The sequence below is a fragment of the Podarcis bocagei genome (genome assembly GCF_964188305.1).
Source record: "Podarcis bocagei genome assembly, chromosome: 16".
In the NCBI taxonomy this organism is placed as follows: Eukaryota; Metazoa; Chordata; class Lepidosauria; order Squamata; family Lacertidae; genus Podarcis; species Podarcis bocagei.
The window spans coordinates 17,598,256-17,618,043 of NC_138142.1; the positions used below are offsets into that span (position 1 = coordinate 17,598,256).

Here is a 19,788-nt window from a genome sequence, read left to right on the forward strand (position 1 = left end):
TAGTTAGCCGACGACCATGTCAGACGAGTCTCCTTGTTTTAATTACCGTGTTGTTTTAATGGGACTGTTTTATTGCATATTTTAATTATGGATGTTTAAATGTTAACGTTTTAATGGGATTGCTTTATTGTGCGTTTTAATTATGGATGGTTGTAATTTTCATGCTTGCACAGTTGGTGTTTTTTTTTTATGCTTGTAAGCCGATTTTGGTAAATAAGCGGTAAATAAATAAAAAAACCAAATCGCCCGATGGCATTCCTGGCTTCAGAGACAGAAAGACCTGGACCGAACAGGAAGGAAGGGGTTAACAGAAGAGACGGGCTGCTGGATCAGGCCCAAAGGCATTCTGTTCCCACATAGACCAAAATGCCCCTAAGAACATAGGAACCTAGATAGAATGCCTCTGGACTTGGAGGTTCTATAAGAACATAAAAGAGTCCTTTTGGATCAGGCCAAAGGGGTCTACCGTATTTTTCGCTCTATAAGATGCACCAGACCACAAGACGCACCTAGTTTTTGGAGGAGGAAAACAATAAAAAAAATATTCTGAATCTCAGAAGCCAGAACAGCAAGAGGGATCGCTGCGCAGTTAAAGCAGCAATCCCTTTTGCTGTTCTGGCTTCTGGGATAGCTGCGCAGCCTGCATTCGCTCCATAAGACGCACACACATTTCCCCTTACTTTTTAGGAGGGAAAAAAGTGAGTCTTATAGAGAAAAAAATAAGGCAATTTTATTCCAGCATCCCATTCTCAAAATGGCCAATCAGATGTCTAGCGCAAGCATGCAAGCAGAACCTGAGAGCAACAGCACTCTCTCAACTTTTGATTCCCAACAACTGGCATTCGGAGGCATACTGCCTTCGCCTCCAAGGGTTCATCCTTTTCCCTTTGATAAACCATGTCCCCTTTCAGAACGGATTTCTAGGGGGCAATTACAGTACAAGTAAGTGGTTTACTAGTCATCAGGCTGTAGATGCTGAATCAGGGTTAATGCTACTGACATTCTGGTGCCTGAAGGTGAACATCTAAGGAATCCTCTGCCATCCAGTAATGATTACCGGGCCAGGAGGAAAAGTTGAACTAATTGGGGCAGGGGGACAGGAGTGCAATTAAAATTAGCAAGGCTGAGAGTTAAGTGCACACTTGTTTATTTTTCAGAGCTGTATTGGTTCCGCTGTGTTTATTCTTCAAAGCTATATTGGTTCTCGTGTGTTCGATGAGGGGCTCCAAAGACAAAAAACACGCTGAAAAGATCCATTGTTTCCTAAGATAGAGTGGCAGTCACGTAATGCCTTAATTAGGAGCAAAAAGGAACATCATAAAAAAATGAGCAAGCTTTTGAGTTCACCAGAACTAATATCTTCTAGATTGAAGATTCCTGATAAAACTGAAAGCTTCCTTGTGATGCTGTGAAGGTTCAGTTGGTCCTCATGAAGGTATTACACATTTGTTTTTGATTCCGGTTATTTTCATGAGCTTATGAGTTCTTTTATTTTTTTAATGAACAAATAGAATTTATTTCACACCTCCTACAATATCCGGAAAACAAGTGTCACATCCATACCATACATTTAAAATTGCTTTAGCCATCCTGGAGAATTCTGGGAACTGTAGGTTTGTTGAGATTGCTGATAATTTTTGGTTTGCGAGGTCAGCACCCTTAAACTACAGTCCCCATGATTCTTTGTAGTGGGAGTCATGACTGCTAAAGTGCTTTAAAGATATGGGTTTGGATGTGAGCAGAGGCCCATTTTTTGTGCTGGGCAGATTGATCAATTTATTTATTTATCTATCTTCATGCAGCATAGTTAGAAGTATGGAACTTGGGGGCAGAGATAGCCACTAGCCTTGACGGCTTCAAAAGGAGATTGGACATGTGACATGGGTGGTTCTGTGGGTTAAACTACAGAGCCTAGGACTTGCCGACCAGAAGGTTGGCGGTTCGAATCCCCGCAACGGGGTGAGCTCCCGTTGCTCGGTCCCACCTCCTGCCCACCTAGCAGTTCGAAAGCATGTCAAAGTGCAAGTAGACAAATAGGTACCCCTCTGGCAGGAAGGTAAACGTTTCCGTGCGCTGCTTAGGTTTGCCAGAAGCGGCTTAGTCCTGTACGCCGGCTCCCTCGGCCAATAAAGCGAGATGAGCGCCGCAACCCCAGAGTCGGTTATGACTGGACCTAATGGTCAGGGGGCCCTTTACCTTAAAAAAAAAAAGGAGATTGGACGAATCAATGAACTTAGATAGCTCAGTTAGTTAGAGCATGGCGGCGATTAACGCCAAGGTTGCAGGTTCGATCCCCGTATGGGGCAGTTGCATATTTCTGCACTGCAGGGGGCTGGACTAGAGATGATTCTCAGGGTCCCTTCCAACTCTGCCATTCTGTGATTCTATTATGGTTGCCATGCTCTGCCTCCATGGTCAGAGGCAGCAATTCTTCCGAATACCGGTCGTTGGAAACTGCAGGAGGGGAGATTGCTCGTGCTCAGGTTCCGCTTGCTGGTCGGCCACTGTGAGAACAGGTTGTTGGACTAGACAAGTCCCCTTTGGCCTGATCCAGCAGGCTTTTCTTATGTTCTTGTGTGTAGCAACTACTATACTGTACAAAGGAAGAAATGTACAATAATGGTACTACCCAGTGTTGCCCCAGGCCCTGCACCCCACTGGTGTGTGTTCCCCAAAAGATTGCCCTCAAGGGGCTTGCAGCCCTTGGGCGGAATAAGGTTCTCCTGAAACAAAGTCCCTTCTCTCCTCCCAGGGTTATCTTTCCTCAGGAAGGTGTCCGTCTCAATTAGGTGATGCAGATTGACCTGTCAGGTGGTTGGTGCAAAGAAAATACCTTTGCAAAGCCACGGGGAAGCAAGGCTGTCACCCTGAGCTGCTTAGAGAGGGATTTGGGGCATGTATTTCTGTCTAAGCATCTGGATTGGGTCTTAGCCTGTTAGCTTGCTGTTTCTGCAGACTGCTTCCTGCAGGACGGGGACTGGAAGCCGGGCTGGCTCTGCCGTTAGGTAAGATGAGGCTTGCCTTAGGCGGCAATTTGTTTGAGGCTACTGTAAAAAGGCAGCCATTTATTTGGAGAATTTCTTTTTTTAAAAAACCAAAAACGTCTTGAAGCAATTATAAATCGCTAAGACAAATAAACAAAAACTGTCCCTGTCCTGAGGCCTGCAATCTAAATAAAAAAGACATGACACAAAAGGAAAATGGAGGGAGACTTCCTAGAAACAGGAAGTAGAATGCTCTTGTACTTTGGCCCTCCTTTTGGACCTCCCACAGGCATCTAGTTGGCCGCTGGACTAGGTGAGACTCTGGCATGATCCATTAGGGATCTTCTTGTGTTCAAACACAGTGAATACTACTCTTTTGTGGAGGAAAATGGTATCCTAAAGTGGGTAGTTCACTGGTTAGAGCTTGGTGCTGATAATGTCAAGGTTGCAGGTTCAATTCCCATAGGAGTTTCTTGCTAGAGCTGTGTTCCAGACTTCTGGGCAACCTCCCAGGGGCTGCATGCCAGTAGTGGGTGGAGCCAGATGCAAAAGAGGACGGAGCAATAAATGCAAATGTTACCTTTGTACAGTAGGCTAGTTTCGTACATCACAACCCCTCTCTGTCCCTCCACTCAGGCAAACATGCAGCACCATCAGGATTCAAGGACATATCCCAGACAGGGTTAAACACTGCAAGGTGCAAAGCAGGGCCAGTAAAGAGTGTGGCTCAGGGAAGAGTTCTGAGGGCCAGATAGAAATCTTCGGAGGGCCGCATTCAGCAACCTGGACCTTCTCATCCGTGTTTTAGGATGCAAACACACCAACATGGAAGATTTGTGCATCTTTAGGGGAGTCTGGAGATAACACAGATCTGCCAAGAGGCTCGTTTTACTCTTTGTAAGGGACATGAGTCTTTCCTGAAGTGGTGCTTTGCTGTGGAATCCCCTCCCTTATGAACATAGGCATGTGCCAATGCAGGACATTCCAGCGCCTTTTGCAGTTGGCTCCCTGGATTTTACTAGCTCTTCATTCCATCGGGTAACTAGGATACACACCCTGATTTACCAGCTGAATTTATTTTATTTGCTTTCAATGTATTTTAAAACTATTGTACATCACCCCAAAAGATTTTCTGTGAATACAATATAGAAATGCTTGAATACTACTTATAGTATGATGCTACTGATATCATTGACGGCACAGATGTGGACTGAACTCAAAGAAAGCATGTTTACCTGCCCACCTGGATAAGTTGTCCAGGAGGCAACTGACCAAAGGAACAATTCCAAGCAGAGTAAGAAACAAGGACTCATTTTTTTTATCATGTATATAGCACAAGCAATACACATGGCTCAGTAGAAACTTGTTTTTTTTTTAAAATAAAAAAGAGGCAGATACTTTTGCCAGAATCCTCATGCACACCAATTTAATTACCTACTTCCACACTGAGCTACACACAAAGGTGATTGGAGGGTCCTATAAACTGCACCATTTCAGACTGCAAGGTGGGAGAGCTGAAAGCTTCAAGCACTCCATTGTTAGCTGGGCAAGTGATTATGGGAGTATGGGAAAGTTCTTCCTTTTTTCTGATGGTATAGATTCCCAGGTGGGGAACTTATATTTATTGCATTTATAGCCAACCTTTTCCTCCAAGGAGTTCAAGGTGGCGTACATGGAGCTCCCCCTCCTCACTTAATCCTCACAACCACCCTGGCCCCCAAGGTCACACCCAATGAGCTTCATAGAGGAGTAGCAATTCAGATCCTGGTCTCCCAGGTTCTAGTTTCACACCACGCTGACATCTCTTACTTGGCCTGAAGCCGCACCACCTCGAGCCCTGCATGTAAATCAGGCATGTGGGGATCTGTGGGCCCCTGAAGATGTTGCAGGACTACAACTCCATCAGCTGGACCAATGGCCAGGGATGATGGGAGCTGTGTTTCCAACAAAAGGTGCAGGGGCAAAACTACTCTGCACCTGGTGTATAAATCCCAGCAATGGGGGCGGGCTGAGACCCCCAAATGCTGTGGGACCCAAACTCCCAGCAGGCCTAGTCAAGGTGGCCATCCTGTGGGGTTCTGAAGGTTGTGGAGTTGGGAGCCCAGCGCCATGTGGAGATCACCCACCCAGAGGTGACTTGTGCCCTGGACCGAGATGGTTAAAAGTGGCAAAAGGAACTCCCCCACTTTTCCCCTCTCAAGGTCCGGCCCGCTTGGTCCAACGAGGTTCCGGACAGGACCACTTTCCGGGGAGGGGGGGTGCACTGCCCACTCATTCGCGGCTCCCCAAACCAAAATGGCACCTTCTCCCTCTCTCACCCCCCCCCTCAAAGGCACCACGTTCCCGTCCTTCCCGAGGCCCTCGCGCGAGAGAAGCTCCATCCCGCGCGCCTCTCTGAGGCGGGCCGAGCGAGCGAAAAGGCCGCGCCTGAGGGGGCAACTTGGGCGCTGAGGGTCGCCAGGGCGCTGAGGCGGCCAGTAAGCTAGCCTAGCGGGCGAACCCCGCAGCTGCCCCACGAGCGAGCGAGCCGGCCGGCCACCCTCCTCCTCCTCTTCCCTCAAGCGCGCCGGTCCCCCGCCATGTCACATGCTGTTTATTGTTGCCGGCTAGATGGGCTTTAACCCTTTCCTGCGTGGGCTCCCCCGCTCCTGCCGCCAAGCTGGGCTCCAGCGGCGGGGCGAGCGAGGCATGAGGCGCCAGGTGGGCCCAGGCAGCGGAGGGAGGAGGGCGGCCCCGTCCTCCGCCCGGCGCCCTTGACCATGGACGCCGCCGCCTCCTCCGTGGCCGCCTTCAGCAGGTAGAGCAGGACAAAAGCCCCGCCGGCATCCCCCGGCCTCCGGACCCGCCTGAGAGGCCAAGGTGGACCCGGCGCCGGCCCCCCGCCCGCCTTTGTTCCCCGGCGAGGCCTTCTCCCTCGCCGGCCCGGGCGCCCTGAGCACACAGCCGTGGTGCGCGCCGCCTTTGCCGCCGCCCTGAGCGCGCTGCCCGGCGGCGGGCCGGCTTTTATGCTCACGCCGGCTGCCGCGGGTGGGAGGAGCCGGGCAGGTTGTCCCCGGCGCTGCTGCTGCTGCTGCTGCCGTTGCCCGGCCTCCTCCTCCTCCTTCCCCATCATCATCTCCACCTCCTCCTCCCCGCCCGGCTGAGAGGGGTCGGGGGAGGGGGCAGCATGGCCTGGCCGTCCGGCCCCTTTTCCAACGCTCAGCTGCCCCGGGAGTGTGGCGCTGCGCCTCGCAGGGAGAAGAGGTCCGAATGGAGACAGAAGCCAGCCAGCCCGGCCTCGCCTCCCCGGACTCCCCCCACGACCCCTGGTACTCGGCCCGGCCCACCCTCGCCTCCGACGCTGCCTCCTCCTCTTGCTCCGACGCCGACGCTCTCGGCCGGCCGGCAGCCTCCCCGCCATGCCCGATTGCTGGCGGCAGCGGCGGCCGGGGCAGGCTCTCTCCTCTGCCTGGCTGCGGGGAGCCGCCAACATGGCCGATTCCCCCGCGCGCTCGCCTCCTCCATCCACGCCTCCGCCGAGCCGGGCAGCCCACTCGCGCCCGCTGCATCCCCGGGGCGCCCTGGCGCCGCTGCCGCCGCCCCGATCCGCCATCCCGAGCGCTCTGGAGGCGGCGCACACACGCCCCCCCTTTCTCCCCAACGCCACGCTCGCCGCCCGCCATGGACGGAGGAGTTCCGGGGGTCCCCCAGGCTGCCTCCCGTCCTCTCCCCCTGCGCCCGCGCCGCCCTTGATCGGGGGGCTTTCCCTCCTCTCCGAATACGAAACGCTTAACTTTTATGGCCGTCTTGTTGCTCTCGCGTGCTGATTTAAAACCCCGTGTCTCTCTCTCTCTTTTTGTGTTTTCTTCCCTCTCTCGTTAGCAAAATGTTCATCGGGGGATTGAGCTGGCAAACCACGCAAGGTGAGAGCAAGGCGGCGGTAGCGGCCCGGCATGGGGAGTATTGGGGCGGATGGGGGGGTAGGGAGAGAGTTACTGGGCCGGGGGTCTTCTGGGTTCGGTTCTGGCCGAGCCACACCTGCAACCCAAACTTTCCCAACTCCTCTGACGCTTTTCTCCTGCCCCTCCCCAAATCTTCTCTGCGATGTACAGAACTTAGATGCGCCTTTTCATGGCGGGGGTGGGGAGAGCGGGCTTCTCCCATGTGGGTCTTTGTGAATAGCTTTGGGTAAGGGGCGCTGTTCGGACTCGTTTGCAAGGGTTCCCCCCCACACTCCCTCTCTCCCTCTCTGTTGGGGGGGGAGCTTCCCCTCGAGCATGCCCCTCTTTCTCTTCTCTCTCCACCTCCAAGTGTTGTAGGATCTACCCCACTCTTTGCCAGCAGAGGTCGAATAGCCCCCTCCCTCTTTTCTGTAAGCTGTGGGGAGGAAAGAGGCATCACCCGGGGACCCCCCCCCCCACAGTGCCGCCACCTGCCTAGGGGACCCATTTGTGTCCTTCTCTTGTGCTTTGCAGAAGGCTTGCGGGAGTATTTTAGCCAGTTTGGCGAGGTGAAAGAGTGCCTGGTCATGAGGGACCCGCTGACAAAGCGATCCAGGTGAGATGCCCCCCCTCGCTCCCCCCCCACCCACGATTCCTCCAGTACCAGATCCATTCTTTCTAACCAACTTCCTTTCGGTCTCTTTCTCTCTCCTTCCCACCTCCTCTCCCTGGTCCAGAGGATTCGGGTTTGTCACTTTCATGGACCAAGCTGGTGTAGACAAGGTACTGGCCCAATCTAGACACGAACTGGACTCCAAGACGGTGAGTCTCCTTCTCCCATCTCCAGAGCGCTCTGTGTGTGTGTGTGTGTGTGTGTGTGTGTGCAATAGCCAGCGACCTATCAACTATTGACTAGAGCTATATTGATCCTGTCTGGCTATTGGGTTTTGAAGCAGGCAGCGAAACCAATGACTTCTCTAGTCTGCGCAAGGACCTGATGTGTTTCTTGGCTTAGGGGTTGTGTTTTTCAAAACTTTTTAACTCAGCAAAGTTCTCTTTGCAGAACAGTTCTAGGGAGGTAATGAATTGAAAAGTATTGTACTGGGGCAGGCTGAATGCCTGTGTGATGCTGGTTGGATATTTTGGAGGAAAGTCTAGTGCTTCAGTGGTGGGGTGAGGGCAGACCCTAGGCCTTTTGTCTGGCTTGGCCCATGGGGTGCTGCTGGAGCTTTTGCTGAACCTAAGATATACTGAAGGGTGCTTGATTTCTCCCTGAAGATTAGGCCTATTATTTTGGATCTTCATTAGGCATCAGAAAGTGACTGGGTTTTTTTGTTTTTGTTTTTTTGGGAGGGGGTATTTTATTTTGATTTTGGATTTTCCACCTTGGCCTAACCCTTTCAAGCTGGATCTTCTTCCCCCAATATCTGGGACCTGAGTGGTTGACTGGCAGATCCCCTTCTCGCTTGCAAAATAAAAATAAAATTAAGCTCTTTTGGTCCAAGGTTGTGTGGAATGCCAGCTATGATGTCTCAGGGCTCCCTCCCCATTAATTCTGGGTATTGGAAGATGATGTCAGTGTCCCTGTTAAAGAGGGAGAGTCACTCTGCATATGGTCAGAGACACAGTTTTCAAACATTCCATGGATGTGGCCCTGGGGCTCATGTTCTGGGTCTCAAATGGAGACATGGCTTTACAACACAATGTTCTTTGCAGTAGTGAAGGCTTTTTTATTATAAGAAACCAGTAATTTTCCAAAATAACATATGCAGCAATAAATACATCTAAACAGCATAGCTATATATAGCGATGCATGATAATTTCAAATCCCAGGTGCAGGTGAGGAGAAGGATTTCTAGAGTATATATCTCTTTTGCGTTTCTCTAACATTTAGGTCACCTTGGGGACTATTTTTAAAAGTAGCATCTCCTAACTCCTGTTACAAATCAGAATGAACCTTTCATGTGCATCTGTGTCTGTCTGGGCTGGGACTTGTCTCTCACCATCTTCCTGATTTAATGTAAGAAATAAAGTCATTCCAAAGTTGTTGAGAATTAGTCTGTTGCCTTCGTGTTTCTGAGCAGCTTAAGGAGGCACGTTAGTTTCTCCGTGATTGCCAAGTCCCAAAGTTCAGTGGTGAACTTTGATAAGTATTTGTTTTAAAGTGGGGGTCTTTTTGATGACCAACAGGTGTTTTGGGGACTTCTCTCTCTCTCTGTTGTGAAATTGGGGATCTTGTACACTTAATTTACCTAAATGTTTAAAAGTTATCTCTTGTGTCCCTTTGCCGTTTGGTTGGGAGCGGTACCACCAGAAAACTGAGGCGGGAAGAGTATGTTTGGGGAATCTGCAATCTTTCACCTGGGAGTCACCCTACCCCCTTGGCAAATGCCCCTCCTCCTAGGAACTACATAAATGACTTTCTGACATATTTCACCAATCGCCACCCTCCCCTCAAGCCTATTTGCATGTTCAGCAAGCAAGAAGACTTGCCCTGGGGTGTGTGCAGAGGAAAGTAGCAGGTCTGGATGCAAAGAACTAGGAAGGAAGGCGGGGAGGGGGGTGGGCTATAGAAGTGATCAACAGCCAGCACAGCTGTTCCATTCCTATTCCCAACATATGGTGGCTCTTTGGTTGTCTAATAACAGAGAGCTGAGTCCGGATCCAACTACTGTTTTAGTCCAAGTAGATTTGGGGCCCTGAGGTGGACAATCCAGATGAGAATACCCAAATCAAATCCCCTCCCGACTTTCCAAATTTGGATTTTCAGATTGGGTTTTCTACCTCTAGGCCTTAAAATGACTGGACCCCAAATAGTTGGACCCCCCCAATTTTGGGGGCCTAAATAGGAACTTAAAATGCTTGCTCAGCTAAAGGTCTTTGTTCAAGTTGGTTAATAATAATAATAATAATAATAATTTTATTGCTATTTATATCCTACCCATCTGGCTGGTTTCCCCAGCCACTCTGGGCAGCTTCTAGCACATATAAAAACATAATAAAATGGCAAGCACTGAAAACTTCCTGATACAGGGCTGCCTTCAGATTACTTCTAAAAGTTGTGTAGTTCTTTATCTTTGATTTGAACCGTTGTCACCCAGAACTGGGTTGAGTGCTCTTTTGAACAGTTTGTGAGACCTGTAGTGCATCTTAGTATAGCATCATAGAAATGTAGAGTTGAAAGGGGAACCATAGCGCCATCTAGTCCAACCCTCTGCATTGCATGTGTCTTTTGCTCAATGTTGGGCTTGAACCCACAACTGTTAGTTTTTCACTCTTAGTTTTTCAGGGCGGGGTGGTGGTGGTGTTTGTGAATGTGGATACACATTTTGGTGTTGGATTGCAGTGGCTGGGAGTTTTTTCTTGAGGATACTTTTAAGTCATTTTTCCTGTGGTTGAAATCTGAGATATGGGGCTCAAGGTTAGAACTCTGCCTAGAGGAAACAACGTTCCCCCCCCCCCCTTGCAGGGCATGACTTTTAAAGGAATAATTCTGCTCAAAACCCACAGAAACAGAGGGGAACCTATTCAGTCCCCCTTCATTTTGGGGCGAGGGGCTTACGAAAGAGAACTTTGCCAGCGACTAATGTCACAGTGCGTGCCGTTTTAATCCAATTTCTGGTAGAGTTCAGTATCCAAGGTGAACAGAAGGCATTCCAAAGGGAGACCTTTCCTTGAGGCTGCCTGGGGGAGTTGCAGGAAAGTTGATCAACTGCCCTCCTTTCTTCTGGGGATCGTTCCCTTTACTGTGTCCAGGAATCTCCTCTCTCTCCCGAATGCATGTGCCCTGTGTTCCTTAAAAGTGTAATGAAAGTTTATCCTGAAAGTTCGGCACAAGTTTTCATTATTTTTTCTTTCTTTTTAACCCGTTAAAAAGACTTGATACAATGAAGCAGGCCACGCAAGTTGTGCTGTGCTAAATGGGTTAGTCTTTCAAAAGTCTCTGTTAGTTTGGGAAGAGGATATGATGGTCTACTACTTGGAAGTAATCCTCACCTAAATCACTGAGTTCCAGTTACAGATAGGTAGCCGTGTTGGTCTGCCATAGTCAAAATAAAAAATTCCTTCCAGTAGCACCTTAAAGACCAACTAAGAAGTGTGCATGCACACGAAAGCTCATACCAAGAACTAACTTAGTTGGTCTTTAAGGTGCTACTGGAAGGAATTTTTTATTTAAATCACTGAGGTTGCTGTAGGATTGGGTTGTAATAAAGCTAGTCCTATTGGGGTATGTATGCAGAGTAGGGTATTTCGGGGGGGCAGGCCATCTCCCCTCCCTCTAAACCAGCCTCCAACTGGGTGCCCTCCAGCTGTTCGGAACTACAACTCCCATCAGCCTTAGCTGACTGGTTGGGGCTGATGGGATTTGTATTCCAAAACAGCTGGAGGGCACTCGGTTGAGGAAAAGCCTGCCTCTGAACTTTGCTACTGTGCCTAATCAGCTAAGCCCATCCTGGATCTCTGTGGGAGCAGCAAGGTCACCCCACCCCTGAAAGAAAGGAGTGAGTGATGAATGAATATCCATGGCGGCTGGCCTAATCCTTGGGAACAGTTTCCTGGGGATACAAAGTGAGATGAAAGCCGTGGTCGCTGATCCCTATTCTTTTCTCTGCCTCCTCCGAACAGTGTGCTCTCTCTCTCTCTCTCTCCTTCTTGTCTCTTACAACCTTGCTGTGGGGCCTTCCCTTCGAGGTGGAGCGGTTGGGGGGAGGGGTTAAGTGAGCCGAGGGAGAGAACAGAAGGGGTCTCATGCTGTACGGATTGGTGGGGTGGTGGTGGTGGGGTGGTTGGCCGGCTATTGAAATCTCCTGATGCGTCTGCTTTGCTGGGTTGAGGGGGAGGAGGGCGGGAATTGTGGGGAGCAATTTCAGTAGAGGATAGCCCTCTTTTTTAAAAAAAACCCACCCTCTTTTGTTTGGAGCTCAAACCCTTCTGAGCTATCTATCCTCTTTCTCTGCCCTTCCACCCCACCTGGGTCAGCCAGTGTTTCAGGTCCTGAGATGGAAAATCTAAATGGCATCACACACACACACACACACACACACACACACACACACACACACCTTCTGGGACATTCTCCTTCTCACACCCCATTGGAATGAATGGGAGTTGCAGGAGAGCACAGACTCCCACCCCCATAAAATCTTTCCTAACGAGGCATGTGCAGAATAACTTCACAGTATTTATTTAGTTATTTCATTTATATCCCACCTTTTTCTCCAAAGAGCTAAGGTGTTGTACATGGCTCTTTCCCCTCATTTAATTCCTACAGCAACCCTGTGAGGTAGGATGGGCTGAGAGAATGTGATTGCCCCAAGGTCACCCAGCCTTGTCTCCCTTGTCTCCCAGGTCCTAGTCCAGTACTCTTAACTGCTACACCACATGGGCTCTCCCATACTTTAATGGTGCCATGAAACTGCCACCTTGCCTTGTTTTATTGCAAGTAGAGCTCTGTTCCTTCCTTCCTCTTTTTTTAAAAACAAACAAACAAACACTTTTTCAGATATTAGACGAACATAAGAGCAATCAAACTCTCTCCTACTTTTTTAAGTAAAAAAAATCTGTTTGGAAACATTGTTCAAAACATGTGCACAGTCTTAGGCTGGTGCAAGTTTCCAATACTATTTATTTGTTAAGTGTATACAGTGGTACCTCAGGTTACAGATGCTTCAGGTTACAGACGCTTCAGGTTACAGACTCCACTAACCCAGAAATAGTACCTCGGGTTAAGAACTTTGCTTCAGGATGAGAACAGAAATCATGCTCCGGCAGTGCGGCGGCTGCAGGAGGCCCCATTAGCTAAAGTGGTGCTTCAGGTTAAGAACAGTTTCAGGTTAAGAACGGACCTCCAGAACGAATTCAGTTCTTAGCCTGAGGTACCACTGTACTGTGTTATCTAACCCATCCTAATCCTTGAATTTAGGAAACATTGGAGTAGGGATGTAGCTCAGCAGTGGAGCATTTGTTTTGCACACAGAAGGTCCCAGATTCAACCCTCAACACCTCCAGGTAGAGCTGGGAGAGAACCCTGCCAGCCAGTGTAGACAGAACTGAGGTACATGGACCCCAAATGGTCTGACTTGGTATAAGGCCACTTCCTGTATTCCTAAAACATCCCAAGGACATCAGGTTGGCAAAGGCTGGTCTTCTGTGACTTGATAGTGGCTTGCTAGGGACTCAGCCAAAGCTATTTCCATTTACCCCCATCTGATCCATTTTAAACTGGAAGTGCCCTGGGGTTAAAGCTGAGACCTCCAGGATGCAAAGCCTGGGTTTTTCTACCAAGTTCTGAACCCTCTTTGGGAAACCCTGGTCCAGACCTAAACGTCTGAGTTCATTGACCGCTTTCATGAGCTTATTAAGCTGTCCTTGCCCCAGTGTGAGAAACTCAGATATAGAAGCTAATTGGCAAATGGCATCTTAAACCTAGGTTGTGGTAGCCACAGTGGAATGTCTAGTCACCTTTTTTGCAGTGGCATTTATTATTATTATTATTTATTTCATTTCTGTAACGCTTTGTATTTTAAAGTAAAAATTTTTACAGCCGAATACGACACATTAAAACATCAAATAAAACAAACTCATGCTTCAAGGAAAATATTTCAGATCCTTCTCTAAGTGACATTTGGCTTTCCCCATATTTATTTACCTACTTAATTTATATAGCTGCCCCATAGCAGAAGTACTCTAGGGAGCTAGTGTGGTGTAGTCATGAAGCTCACAGCGTGATCTTGGTCCAGTCATAACATCTTAACCTACCTCACAGGGCCATTGTTTAATTGAGGGGGGGGGTGAACCTTCTAGTCCTTGGAGAAAAAGGTGGGATATAAAGGCAATAAATAAGCTATTCTGATTACCTATGAAAGCTGGAGGGGTCAACCAGCTGGAGATGTCAGTTACCAACCTGGCACCCAGAGATCGCCATGTGATCACAGTTGGACCCGTGCCAGTCGCAAAATGCACCAGGCGCTTGGCTAGATTCAAACACTGCTTATCCCCCAACCCATATTATTAGAAATGGAAGTGAAATAATGTCAAGAAACAGCAATACAGATTTTTTTAGCAGCATGGTCTGACGGTAGTGTTGTCTTGTGTAATCATCTTATTAATCACAGAGGTTTCTCGTTGGCAAGGGAGTGCACTCTGTACATGCACATGCCCTTGATTTCTGAGGCTCATAGTTCCTGATTAATTTTTTTGCATTATACCCTGTGAACTTCTTTTTCACCACTAGACCCTTGCTGACCCTCTTTTGACCCCCAGGTCTTTAATCACCCACTGCACAGCCCCATTGACCACTTTGGAGACCCTAGTCTGGGAGATGTCTCCTGAGGTCCACATACACTTCCCATGTGATTTGATTACTCTCCAGTTGACTGGCTGGCAGCTTCCCATGTACAAATGGGATCCTGCTGAAAGGCAGAATTGAACTCAAGTAGGCAAAGGAGGGCTTCCTCTCTGGTGATGAATCTGTTCCGGCTCATAATAACGTAAGAAGAGGCTGCTGGATCAGGCCATTGGCCCATCTGGTCCAGTATCCTGTTCTCACAGTGGCCAACCAGGTGCCTATGGGAAACCTGCAAGCAGGATTCAAACACAAGAGCCATCTCCCCTCCAGCAGTTTCCAGCAACGGGTATTCGGAAGCATTGCTGCCTCTGACTGTGAAGGCAGATTAGAGCCATCATGGCTAGTAGCTGTTGATAGCTTTACCCATTTGTCCAATCCTCTTATAAAGCCATCTAGGTTGGTGGCCACCACTGCCTCCTGTGGGAGGGAGTTCCATAGTTCCACTATGCACGAGAAAGTCCTTTGTTTTCCCCCCTTATCCTGAGTCTTCCAACATCCAGCTTCATTGGTCGTCCATAAGTTCTAAGGTTATGAGAGAGGGACAAAAACCTTTTCTTTGTGCCATGTATCTTATTATAAACTTAAATCATGTCACCTCTTTCTCTCTCTTTCTCTAAACTAAAAAGTCCCAAACACTGCAACCTTTCCTCAATGGTGTGTGTTTGTGTGTGTGTGTCACTCTATCCCCTTGATCGTTTTTTGTTGTCCCTTTCTGAACTTTGTCCAACTCTATAATCTCATTTTGGAGTTGAGGGAGCCGCAACTGTACACAGTATTCCAAATGCGGTTTCACCATTCAGCAAGCCCATTCAGTTTTCAGTGTGGCTGTGAAGTGATGAATGAGCCTGTGTGAACCAGCCCTGATGGCTGCTGGCCTCTGCATTTCCCCCTGCTCCCTAGGAGCCTGGAGTGATTTTGAGGTGGAAGAAACTTAAGTGCAGTGTTTCCTCAATGGCCTTTATTTGTAAGCAACGTAGAAACACGCTGAGGTCTGTTTACGCGAATGCTAAATCTTAATAGGTACCTTTGCTAGGCTGGAAGATAACCATTGCTGAGGGGGCAGGAGGAAAGTGGGGCATTTTGGATTCAGGGTGAAGCAATTTGCAGCATAGCTGGCACCGCAGGTCTTGCCGACGTGTCTTCTGTGGCTCTGCTTGGCTACGGCATCGCTTTGGCAATAGATAACCTCAGAGGATGATTCCAGCAAGTTAAATGTGGTTACATGGGCTTTAACGGTAATTACACAGTGTTTGGAGCGGTAGTAGGATTGCGAGGAAGCGGATTGTGCCCTTGGCTCCCCCCTGTAAGGTCACTAGTCCTCATGATTAGAAGTGAGAGCAGAGGGTATTGGTTCAATAAAGTGCCTTTTTAAAAACCTTTTTAAAGTGCCTTTTTAAAAAATACATATAGTGTTCTGGGGGTATTGAGAGTGCTTCACTCAGTAGCCCTTACAACAGTCTTGTGGGGTTGGAGAGTCTTATCCCCCACCCCAAGAGAAAAGCCAGACCAAAAATGTGTACTGTGGGGTGTTTTGCAGGGAGGATTGGTCAGAGGACGAAGAGTTAAGGACCTCATCCTGCCTGCCAGTCCTTCCCTGCAAGCAGGAACCCCACCCCCCAAATATTAGTAGCTTTATTTTTAATTATTACATTTGTATCCCATCTTTTTCTCCAAGGAGGTCAAGGTGGCATACACTGTTCTCCCCCATCTCATTTGAGTCCCCACAACAACCCTGTGAGGTAGGTTAGGCTGAAAGGCTGGGCCTGGCCCAAGGTCACCCAGTGAGCTTCACATGGCTGCGTGTGGATTTGAACCCTGGTCTCCCAGGTCCTAGACCGGCACTCTTAACCACTGCACCAGGCTGAAGGACGCTTGGGTGTGATGTCATTCCTCTCTGATGCCACCTAGTGGTGGAGGCATGACTCGCACCAGTGGCTTCCTGGCTCACATCTCCACTTCTTATGCACAGTTTTGGGTAGAAGGGGAGAGGGCAGAAGTGCCTTCCTCCTGCCCTGTGGGTCTCTGCTGAGTGTCCACCTGATTGGGTTGAGCTGCTTCAATGCACTTATTTCAGGAACTGTGGGCAGCCAGCCTCTGCTTTCAGTTCCCAGCTAAAGCAATGCACTGGCTGGCCTGTCATAGGAGGTTTATGGGGTTGGTTGTAAGGCCGCCTGAGATAATGTGTCCAAAAGAACTCCAGGCATGCTGGAACGCTGCTGCATAAATATTAACAGCAATTATGATGATGATTAGGGTTGCTCTTAGCTGGGAGGTGAATAACTTCTCCCTCGGCCCTGGTTTGCATGGAGGTATTTTTTGGAGAAAGGAAGGATAGGGAGGGAAGTTTGGCCAGCCTTGCAAATAAGTAATGAAAGTTGCTAGCCTGCAAAAAAATAGTAACCAGACAGAGAGCTGAATTTCTGTGCTGGGCGTGTGGAGGAGGGGCTCCACTCCCACCGTCCTGAACCTCATTGCTTTCTATGCTGGCCTGCCCACACATCTGCACAGGACACCATGCATTCACCTACATGCAATTCCTTGTTGCCTGTGGCTACCAGGTTGGTGCTTAACCTGATATAACCTTTATGTTTTAAATCTGGCCTTCACTTTTCATAATCTGTTTGCAACTAAATGCCCAACTTAAATTTCTAGACTTTGCTGCAATCGGATCAGGTGAACATGAGAAAGAGCTGAGCCAGTAGTAGCCAATATGGTTCATCTCCAGATGTTGCTGGCTCTAAACCTCCCATTATTCCTGACCTTTGGCCATCCTGACTGGGACTTGCGGGAGTAACTGTAGTCCAACAATGTCTGGAAGTGTTGGCTCTCACCGCGGGATGAAGACTGGGAACTCTCAGCACTGTTTCTGCCAAAGGCTTTAATGCAAAAGTTAGGTTCAACAGGTACACCAGATACATCAGAGGCATGGGGCTTCAAAAGGCTGTCTGCACAGCAGCGTTTGAAATTCACCAGACTCCAGGCACATTTTGCAGCTGGCTCTTGGCCACTTGCAACCAAGTGGAGATGCCCAGGCGCCAGGATGTCACCCGATGTCTCCACCATCTGGTGGTGCATGCCTGGGGATCCTTGGATCTTGCCTGTTTTCATATGCCAGCAACATATCCTGTAGAATTCTATCCATTACATTTTATCTGCACAATCAGAATGAATTTCAGGAACTAAAAATCATATTGAAAAGTACGACTTTTGAGCCATCTGGCCCCAAAATTGCAACTAGGCATTCTGTTTTGGCGACTGTAAACTGGTTTAAGGAGCCATTTGATGCCCAGCTTATATAGCTGAGTTTCTAAGACAGTGGTACCTCGGGTTACATATGTTTCAGGTTACAGATGCTTCAGGTTACAGACTCCGCTAACCCAGAAATAGTACCTCGGGTTAAAAACTTTGCTTCAGGATGAGAACAGAAATCGTGCAGCGGTGGCGTGGCAGCAGCAGCGGGAGGCCCCATTAGCTAAAGTGGTGCTTCAGGTTAAGAACAGTTTCAGGTTAAGAACGGACCTCCAGAACGAATTAAGTTCTTAGCCTGAGGTACCACTGTACTGTATGCACAGCAAACATCCCAAGTCCCGGGTCTGGGCAAACAAACGGGCACTCCTTTGAGTAGGTCAGCTTTGGGAGGCATGTTCTCACTGGTGCTGACTCCAGCATATCCTTGGAGATGCGAGCGAAGTCAGGACTGGCTTTGCATTGGTCTTTAAGTTGCCTCTCCAGGCGGGAGGGGCTGTTCAATGACAAGAGGCAGCACCAGGTATGGCTCCATTGCAGGTCGTTTTGGGCTTGGGATATCTAGCGTCTTGGAGGAAGAAGGTTCTTCTGTCAGTCGGCTTGGGCCCAAACTCCCTCTCTCAGCCCACTGGGCTCCTCAGGGTCAGGCACCGACTGGGGTCCCTATCTGTCCCCCCCCCCCCAAGTTTGCTAGGAGCCTCACAGTGAGTCATCCAGCTCCAGCTCCCCAGTCTCTCCCCCTTCGTCTTCTGCATCCGGCTGCCCTCTCCAAGGCATCTTTTGCAGCGGACTCATGACAGGAGGGAACTGTGCCGGCAGTCCTTGAGCCAGACAGATTCATGGAGGGCAAGTTCTGTGAACAGTTGTTAGCAGTGTCAGCTAATTAGAATCCCTGTGTTTATGACATACTTGTTTCATAAAAATTATATACTGCTTGATTGTTGAAAAACAGAACAAATATTATGTGGCACCTGTAAACTGTACCAGTTCCGAAGATTAAAGCCAATTGACCAGGCGTAGGGGGGGTAAGGTGATCTTGCAGCTGTGTGTAAAACCTTTAGCCTCCCAGATGTTTCTTGGGACTACACCTTAACAGGAGATGCACCAACTGGAAAGAAAACAGAAGCTTTTGCAGACACAAACAGTGTCAAATGTGGGATTGTGTATAAATTTTCCCGTGCCATTGTGAGCGCCAGTGTGGTTAAGAGTGTTGGACTAGGAATTGGAAGAGACCAGGGTTCAAATCCCCACACAGCCATGAAGCTCACTGGGTGTGACCTTGGGGGCCAGTCACCCACTCCCAGCCTGTGCCCGCCTAACAGGGTTGTTGTGAGGATAACTATGTACACCACCTTGAGCTCCTTGGAGAGAAAGGTAGGATGCAAGTGTGGTAAATAACCTAATAAATCATGAGCAGGTGTCATCAGGAGTGTCCAGTGAAAAGGATGTCTGGATAGGCCCAAGGGCGTTTGAATTTACTTTTTTATTTTATTGTGTTTACGCCCCACTTTTTTCCCCCATGGAGCACAGGCTAGTATACATCGTCCTCCCGCTCCTCATTTAATTCCCACAACGACCCTGTGGGGTAGGCTAGGCTGAGAGGCAGCGACTACCCCCTCTGCAAGGTCACACGTAGTGAACTTCATGCCCTAGTAGTGATGAATATTGTAGCTGAATATTGGTGCTTTTAAGTTGAACCCAGGATCAAATAAGGTAACCAATGCAGGTGATACATGAGCCCTGTAAGATAATATGATAAATGATCAGGCGCGAAAGAGTTGAGTAACGCTTTGCCAGGCTGAAGCAGGCTGCCCAACCTGACAGCCGTTTCCTGTACAGTTTTTACAAAAAAAATGCTGTTTGCTTCTCGGGAGCATCAAACACAACCTTCCTCTTTTCTCTCTTGGGGTTCTTTATATTCTTTGCTTCTGTTTTTACGTGTTCTGACTCCAAGCGCACCCTGTATTGTTCCCACTTCTTAAATAACTTGCTCACTTCTAGTTACACCTTCTCTAGCCCCTTTTTTAAAAAAAGGAAAAAAAAACCCCTTCCAGCCTCAGTTTTCCTCCAACACTTGCTAGCCAGATGGTCTAGCTGCATAATTTGAATAACAGCCTGCCTCACCCAGCTTACAGCAAGCAGGCTCTCTTTTCTGCCTAGTGAATTGTGCTGGGAAAAGGAAGACCTGGGTTAACTTTTGTTGAAATAGGGGAGTATCTTCTTGGCAGGAGCTGAATGTCTCTGGCTGGGAACTGAACAAGACAGGGGACAATTGTTTGTGCTTGGTATC

At 48.7% G+C, this 19,788-nt stretch overlaps 1 protein-coding gene across 5 annotated transcripts in view; it reads left to right on the forward strand.

Annotated features, from left to right (window-relative positions):
• Positions 1-5,419: 5,419 nt before the first annotated feature.
• The window catches only part of MSI1 (musashi RNA binding protein 1), a 55,302-nt gene continuing 40,933 nt past the window's right edge, over positions 5,420-19,788 (forward strand). For 2 of the 5 annotated variants that reach the window (XM_081175072.1, XM_081175076.1), the window contains exons 1-4: positions 6,088-6,292; positions 6,846-6,886; positions 7,439-7,520; positions 7,642-7,726. In XM_081175072.1, coding sequence (XP_081031198.1) covers positions 6,234-6,292; positions 6,846-6,886; positions 7,439-7,520; positions 7,642-7,726 — 267 coding nt within the window. In that variant the 5' untranslated portion in view covers positions 6,088-6,233. Of the gene's footprint in view, positions 5,782-6,086; positions 6,293-6,845; positions 6,887-7,438; positions 7,521-7,641; positions 7,727-19,788 lie in introns of those variants that run through there. The other 3 variants (XM_081175074.1, XM_081175075.1, XM_081175073.1) reach the window with 3 other exon arrangements.